Consider the following 8,773-nt stretch of genomic DNA (forward strand, 5'->3'; position numbering starts at 1 on the left):
ACAAGAGCCGTTATTTAAGGTTATGACTAAGTTGCTTCTGCATACAATGCAGTGCGACTTCTATGACTTTGTCATCGCGAGGCGTAATTGTAGAAAGCACGTTCTGGCGGAGGCCACGATCCGCCACAAACCTAATAAGCTTATCGCCTCATCCATATGGGGCACAGACCTCTTCCCCACTCTGGTCGTGAATGAGGTTCTGTATGAGGCCTCTAAAGTTAATCAGAGCTTGAGGGTCAGGTGGGGTCTCGTTGCGAAACGTAAACCCGAATCCACCGGATCCAACTCCAGGCAGAAAAAAAGCCTAGGAAGTTCCAGTCCTTCCAGGCACCTCAGCAAGCTCTGGTCCAGACGGTACAGGTACCTCAAGTACCGCAACAGGCTGCGTCAAAGACACAACCGCAACAGCAGTATGTGCTTCTGACGCAACCTCTACAACAGCCCCAGCCATCAACCTCCTTCGCTGTCTCGCCGGCCTATAACGCGGCTTTTGAGGCTCAGTCCTCTCAGCCGTTTAATGGGTTCGCCAGAGGTAGCCGGGCCAGAGGTGCCTTCCACCAAAGAGGAGCCGGAAGGGCCGCCAACAGGGGCAGAGGTTTCCGAGGAGCACGCGGAGGCCACCCATCGGCAAACCAGTAGTGAGAGTCCCAAGGTAGGAGGGAGGCTGTACCTCTTCCGTCAAAGGTGGGGGTTCAGCCCTTGGGCTCAGAGCATTGTGACCAAAGGTCTGGGATGGAGTTGGCTTCAAAGTCCCCCTCCATCCAACAGCTTCTATCAAAGACCAACAGCGGAATTGATAGAGTATACCCAAGATCTTCTTCTCAAAGGTGTAGTATCAAGGGTCAAGAATTTAAAGTTTCAAGGACGCTTATTCAGCGTGCCAAAGAAAGGCTCAGAAAAGCGAAGAATTATCCTAGACTTGTCCCATCTAAACTCATTCATTCTTTGCGACAAGTTCAGGATGCTGACCGTTTCGCAGTTACGGACCTTGCTTCCCCGTGGGGCCGTCACAACCTCTATAGATCTTACAGATGCCTACTATCATGTTCCAATAGCCAGACACTTCCGCCCCTTTCTAGGCTTCAAACTGGGAAGGATAGCTTACTCCTTTAAGGTGATGCCATTCGGGCTCAACATTGCACCCAGAATCTTCACAAAGTTGGCGGAAGCAGTCGTCCAAGAATTGAGGAAGGAAGGAATAATGTTAGTGGCCTATCTGGACGATTGGCTCATATGGGCAAGCAACCCCGAGGAATGCCAAAAAGCGACGGTCAAAGTAATCAAATTGCTGGAACACTTAGGGTTCCAAATAAACAAGACCAAGTCCAGGGCTAAACACCGTAATCACCGCTTCGCCAATGGTTAGGCCTACAGTGGGACTTGAGATCCCATACTCTCAATCCCGCCGTTGAAAGCAAAGAAATAGCCAAGTCCACAAGGCAGTTTCTCAAACACGTCCAGACTCCCGGAGGAAACCAAGAGAGAATCTTAGGCTCACTCCAATTTGCTTCAGTCATGGACATCCTTCTGAAAGCCGGGCTGAAGGACATAAACCGGGTCTGGCGTTCAAGAGCTAACCGCAGGTCCTGGGACAAACTAGCTTCCATCTCGGCGATTCTACGGAAACGTCTCCGTCCATGGACAGAAGTCAAAAACTTATCAAGAGCAGTACCTCTCCAGTTTCCCCCACCTTCATTAGTGATCCACACGGATGCTTCACTAAGCGGCTGGGGCGGGTACTCACAGTACAAAAAGGTCCAGGGAACCTGGTCCTTACCATTTCGCCAGGTGCATATCAATGTACTGGAAGCCATGGCAGTATTTCTCACTCTCAAGAGGCTCCGGCCTCCCAAAAAAATACATGTCAAGCTAGTTCTAGACAGCGCAAGTAGTAGTCACTGCATAAACAGGGCGGATCCAAGTCAAGTCACCTGAATCATGTACTGATAGCCATTTTTACCTTGGCGGACAAGAACAAATGGCACTTGTCAGCCACCCACCTAGCCGGGGTAAGGAACGTGGTAGCAGATGCTCTATCACGCTCCGCCCCGCTGGAGTCGGAGTGGACCTTAGACAAGGAATCATTCAAATGGATCTGTCACAAGGTCCTGGGGCTTCAGGTAGACCTCTTCGCCACGGAGTCAAATCACCAACTCCCTTGCTATGTGGCTCCCAACCTGGACCCTCTGGCCTATGCCACGGACGCTATGGCTCTGGACTGGAACATGTGGAAGAAGATTTATCTGTTTACTCCTTTTTCCTCCAGTGAATCTTCTTCTGAAAGTACTGGACAAGCTCAGAACGTTCAAAGGACGCGTTGCTTTAGTAGCCCCCAACTGGCCCAAAAGCAATTGGTTTCCCCTACTTCTAGAATTGGGACTCCGGCCTCAGCAGATTCCCAATCCCAAACTGGCTCAGTTAGTACAAACTCGGACTGTGTCCGCTTCCTCAAGAATTCAGAAAGCCCTAACTTTATGGATTTTATGAAGTTTGCGGCACAAAGGGATGCTAACATCGATCCCCAAAATATCAAATTCTTAGAATCTGATAAAATGGGAATCCACATTTGCGTCATGTATGACTCAGCCGTTAAGAAACTGGCTTTGTTCCTCAAGGGTTCAAACGCACAAACCATGACCACAAATTTGGCCATAACTTTCTTCAGGACATTGATCGAGAAAGGCCTAACAGCAAGCACAATTACTACTACCAAATCGGCTCTTAAAAAGATCTTTCAATTTGGTTTTAATATAGATCTGACAGATTCCTATTTCTCCTCTATTCCAAAGGCTTGCGCTAGACTCAGACCCTCTGAGAGACCTAAGTCAGTCTCATGGTTTTTAAACTATGTCCTTAAATTGGCCTCACAAATCAATAATGACTCCTGTGAATATATAGCTCTTTTAAGGAAAACTTTATACCTAATAAGTTTGGCCTCAGGAGCTAGAATTTCAGAACTGTCGACTCTTTCAAGGGATCCGGGTCTCATAGAATTCCTTCCCTCAGGAGAACTCCTTTCTCCAGATTGTCAATTTTTAGCCAAAAACAAAGATCCACAAAGGTGGGCTCCTTGGAAAATCATACCACTTCCACAGGACTAGTCATTGTGTCCAGTCAACTCCCTAAAAGCCTACTTGAGTAGGACTACCCTGATACCCTCAGGCCCATTATTTATTAGGGAGAAAGGTGGTACAATTTCCTTAAAAGGAATTAGGCAACAAATTTTGTATTTCATAAAACAGGCCAACCCGGAGTCTTTCCCAAGGGCTCATGATGTTAGGGCAGTTGCCACCTCCATCAATTACTTTCAACGTATGAACTTTGACGATCTTAAGAAATACACAGGCTGGAAATCTCCGACAGTATTTAAACACCACTATTTGAAGTCCTTAGAAGCCCTTAAATTCTCTGCAGTGGCAGCTGGAAACACAGTTTCCCCTGACACTGCTTGATATATACTTTCTTAAACCTTATCTCTGTAGCTCTTTCTCTTCTGCCTGCCTCACTAGCACCCTTACTTAGCTCGGTCGTCTCTGTATATTTAGCCTTGGATGTAGTTGTACATATGATGGATATTGTTGCTTTGTGTTTGGGCATAGTTCCCTTTGTTTTGTATATCCTTACCATATCTGTTACTATGGTTTTGTGTTCTTATTATTACGTTATTTTAAGGTCTATTAAAACGCATTGTTTCTGTATATTTTTATCACTATTGTAATCTTAAGTTCTATATTATAGCAACTAACCTTACTTGTGTTTTAATTTACCTGTTTTTCAGTATTTTAATATATTGTGTATAACTTTCCAAGCTTGGTGGGGCCAATTCTCTGGCACTATTTCACGGAGTGACTCAGGCTGAGCCCAGAAAAGGGATTTTGACGGAGGAAAAATCTATTTCTTGGCAATGACCTGTGTCGCCCAGTGAAATCCCACCCTCTTTTCACATTCCTCACCCTGTCTGGCCCAAGCTTGGGTACTATCTTCAGGAATGACGCCAGAGACGCTCATTGTAGTAGTAGCAGGTAGCGGGGCTTTGGTTCGGCTCCTCTGTAGATGGGGGATTTTGGCGGAGGAAGAAGCTAATTGGCAAGGGATCTCTGGTAGTGGTTTCCACTCGCTCTTTTACTATACCGACACCTTTATTAAAAGATGAGCGAGCCAGAATATTCTGGCACTATTGTTTCTCTTTTTTTTCTCTTGTATATATAGCAATATTTATGCCTTAGAAATGAGGATCAAGGATACATTTCACTGGGCGACACAGGTCATTGCCCAGAAATAGATTTTTCCTCCGTCAAAATCCCTTTTTATTCCTGCTGATTTTAATGCCCATAATCTGTTATGGGGAGGACATACTTCAGATAATAAAGGTTAAATATTAGAAGACATTATTAATAATAATGATATTTTTGCATATTTTTTTTTATTTTAGCCTAGCTTTAAGGGTATCACATGTGTTGTAATAGATACAAGTGCATTGCTTTCCCATGGTGCCTTTTTGAACCCTTCAGTTGGGTTATTGTCTGGTCCATAGGAGAGGAAGAGAAGTGAATTGTAGCAGGGGAAACTAGGGTTTCCCTTGTGGAGTATGTCTTGCCTGTTCACCTGATCACTGCTTCTGCATCTGACTGACATTATCTCAGCTAGTGATCTAGATATTGGGAATAGTGATGACTGATCTAGATATTGGTAATAGTGATGGTGGATCAAGATACACTAGTAATAGCGATGGGTTTGTACGTGAACTGTAATGGTGATTTAAAAAAAATATTGTGAATTTTATAAGTAACTAAGTTTTTAATTTTCAGAGGAGTGCACAGTATCTCCAGAAGGAATTACCTGTCAGGATTGCCAAAAGAATTGTTGGTTTTCGCTCATTGCCCTTTATTGTTGGATGTAATCCAATCATCCTTGGAGTGGTAAGTGAATTGTTTTTGTAAAAAACGACTTTGAAAATGCAAATCATATTAGTTATTCAGCATTGTTAGTTTTCATTATTACTCAAAATGTAAGTTATATTAAGTAATTTGATCTGTTTAATCTGCAAAATCAAGACCTACAGCAAATAAATTTTTCAAATTACGTATATGGGTACACAATAGACAAAATTTGGCTTTATAATCCACTAGTGTTTTAGCCTTACTTGCCATACAGAAAAGAGTAAGAGATCCTCCAGTTCTAGCTGGGAGTCCATGCATTTTGGTACTGTGCCCTCTTTGGTAGCAGACTGTGTGTTCATTTGCATCTGAATGTTGCAATGTTGTCAACACCTGATAAATTAACTTCTATATTAGTAATTGCTGTATCATAACTATTGCTTGTTGATTTACCACTTTTAAGACAAAGATTGTAATCATTCAAAGTATTTGACCAAATTCATTATGGACAGTCTCAGATAAGGGAGTGTTGCTTTATTTCTTCTGTGAATGAGGTTTCTTAAGGCTGGGTTCTGTAAGTGCTTATTCTCATAAGTTCACTGGTACTGTAAGTGTTAAAACAGCTGTCTTGTTAATTTATTTTCTGGTCTCATACAGATAGAAACCTTCGTTCTTTACATAGCATTTAGCTTGCGACACAGGCTGGAATGACCATTCAAACTTAATGACAAGGTAGTCAGCTACCAATAGGCAGGGTAACCCCACCCACTTGTCAGTCTGATCTCCACTTTGCTTCCAGCTGCCATTGAATCCAGTCATCTCTCATGACTTTCTGCTTGACTTTTGTCCTTCAAACTTTTATTGATTAAACTTGAGTACAGGCAGTCCCTGGTTATGGCGGGGGCTGGGTGTCCGTTCCGACGGCATGATAATAATAAGCAAAAAATTGCCAATAATAAAAAAACAGCAATTCTCGATAACCGAATGTTGGTGCTGATAACTGGTTAATGGCATCTCCCTAAGGTATGTGTCGGTGCCAGTTCCCAGAAATCAGTGCATTTTGGTGCTGAACAAGCCCCATAAAACTGAATTGCCAGTAACCAAGGCCGTTGATAACCAGGGACTGCCTGTACGTATTCCTTTTTCCTTTTTGGTTGTCCACTGTGTGTTTTAGTATTTTCAAATTCATCAGTCAAATAAGCCTTCTTTCAGGGAATTAAGTTTGTTTTATTTGCTGCTACAAATACTGTTTTCATTGTGTACGTAACAACACCTGGTAGTTACATAACAGCTCGTTCATTCACCGGTATACTTAATTATTTACCTTTCAGGTACGATGGATTTAGCCACTTGGAGGATCTATGACTGCAAGGTTTCCTTAATTAAAGTAATCCTGCTGTCATGGCCTTCCTTTGTATTCATTGGAAATAGGAGTAGGTAGCCTTATTACTTTGATTTCTGTATCTTGGTGATATTCGACTGCTGCAGATTAGGCGAGTTTCTGCATTGTGGTTTTGAACTTCACCTCATCAACCAAGTCTATGGACCTGGTTGATGAGCGGCAACAAGTTTGGTGCTTTCTTCTAGTTTTTCTATGGTTGGTTGACTGTAGAAACAGGTAATCACATAAACCATTCTCATCACAATCCTTTGGGATCACATCAATGGGGTTTTTATAAGACTTGTTTGCACAGACTGTTGGCTTTCACCACCCAGCCTATAGGTCGGGTTAGGTTTGCTGATGATCCATGACTGTTCTTCCTATCTTTCCATGTTTGGGTGACCTGGATGATAAGGAAACACTTTGGTTCTTCCCCAGCGGTCTTTATGGATCACAAGGGGGAGGATTTGCACAGCCTTTTCATCGTTCCTGAATTCTCAGTTTTCAATTGAGTTTTTGGGGAGCCATGAGCTGGTGTTCCCAGGTCTTCCATGGTTGGGTGGTCACATTGTTGTGACTAGATTGATTATTAATGAAGCAACAGTAAAAAACAAAGGACAGATGGTTTCGAGTGAAAATATGTAAGGCTATTCAGACAGTTTTCCTTTATACTCATTTATTCTAGAACTACTACACAACCAAATGATGGAATTTTGGTTCCTTTACAACCAAAGGTTACCAAAATCAGAGCAGATGAAAAATATAGATATATGTATGTGAAATACAATGAAACTTATTTTCTTTGAAAAATAAGGAGTTTCTAAGAAAATTATACCACTTTCACACTACCCACACCATCAAGCATACATAAATTTTCAATTAACTACATAATCCACGAACCAAAAGAAACACAAGCAATAAACTTTGCATATCAAAAGAATTACCCTGTATCTGCAAAGCAATATAAAAAAATAGTACATCAATATGCATACACAACAGATTAGAATACACACACACATGTATATTATATGTGTTCTAATCTGTTGTGTATGCATATTGATGTACTGTTTTTTTTTATTGCTTTGTAGATACAGTCATTTTTTTGATATGCAAAGTTCATTGCTTGTGTTTCCTTTGGTACCATAAATTAAGTAGTTATAGAAAATGAATGTACGCTTGAGTGTGTGTGTAGTGTGAAAGTGGTATATTTTCCTGGGAAACTCCTCATTTTCCCTATTTACTATAAATAATATAAATCCACATTAGAAAGCTATCGACGATTTATGATGCCGTAACACACCTAACAGAGGTGCCATTAACCAAAACTCTGTGCCATAAGCGCCATAAATGGCCGATTTTCGGTTAATGGCGGTCTTCACTTATCAGCACCCCGCCAAGAATGGAACCCCTGCGATAACCAGGGACTACCTGTGTGTATGTGTATATATACATATATATATATATATATATATATATATATATATATATATATATATATAATATAAATATATATATATATATATACAGTGTTCCCCCCGTATTCGCGTTCTCTGGATTCGCGGACTCACACATTCGCTCGATTTTTCTTGGGAATCTATCTAGAAAATTATTCGCGGACGGACTCACCCATCGCGGAATTTTCCGACGAAAATAATCACTAATTAGTGTATTTTGATGTTTATTTTCATGACTAAATACATTTTTATGATACAAAAATGATTTACTAATTTTCAAATATTAATTTTGATTAATCTGTATTAGTAAGTTTAATAAGTTTAAATGATATCACATAATAAAATAATAATTCTCTCTCTCTCTCTCTCTCTACTACAAAGATGTATGTTTTTTTTGTATAATAAATAAATGATTTACTATTTTCAAATATTAATATTAATTTATACAGCAATAATATCATTCATTAAAGAAAATACCATAGTGAATTAGTAAGATTTTAGCTTATAAATTTAAAAAATTATGGAAGAACGAAGGAAATCCCAGTCAGATTCTTTCTCTACCTCAAGGTACTAAAACTCAGATATACGTATCAAGTTCAGTGACGGAGGGGGGAGGAAGGAGCTGATTTGTGGCTGCCATACACGTGGGCATGAAATTTCCACCCCCCCCCCCCCCACTCTCTCTCTCTCTCATCTCTCTCTCTCGCTCTCTCTCTCTCTCTCTCTCTCTCTCTCTTTTACTGAGATGAGAGATTTTTATGTTCATATCATCATATGCGTATATTTTTGATTAATGTTTTCAAATGATAATAATAACTGTAATTACAAAATATGTGAAAGTATTTTACAAATACTACGAATAATCTCTCTCTCTCTCTCTCTCTCATCCCTCTCATCCTTCTCTCTCTCTCTCTCTCTCTCTTACAAAAACCGATGTATGTTTTTTGGATGATGATTTACTAATTTTCAAATATCAATATTAATGTAAAACATCAATATATAAATTCATTAAAGAAAAAAATACTAAAAGTGATTAGCAAGATTTTAGTTTATAAATAAAA

At 40.5% G+C, this 8,773-nt stretch overlaps 1 protein-coding gene across 1 annotated transcript in view; it reads left to right on the forward strand.

Moving 5' to 3' along the window:
* Window positions 1-517: 517 nt before the first annotated feature.
* The window catches only part of LOC135211355 (branched-chain alpha-ketoacid dehydrogenase kinase-like), a 203,688-nt gene continuing 195,432 nt past the window's right edge, over window positions 518-8,773 (forward strand). Inside the window, exons 1-2 of the mRNA XM_064244669.1 lie at window positions 518-652; window positions 4,809-4,919. Of these exons, the coding sequence (XP_064100739.1) occupies window positions 518-652; window positions 4,809-4,919 (246 nt within the window). The remainder of the gene's footprint in view (window positions 653-4,808; window positions 4,920-8,773) is intronic.

This window comes from Macrobrachium nipponense, chromosome 4 (genome assembly GCF_015104395.2).
Source record: "Macrobrachium nipponense isolate FS-2020 chromosome 4, ASM1510439v2, whole genome shotgun sequence".
In the NCBI taxonomy this organism is placed as follows: domain Eukaryota; kingdom Metazoa; phylum Arthropoda; class Malacostraca; order Decapoda; family Palaemonidae; genus Macrobrachium; species Macrobrachium nipponense.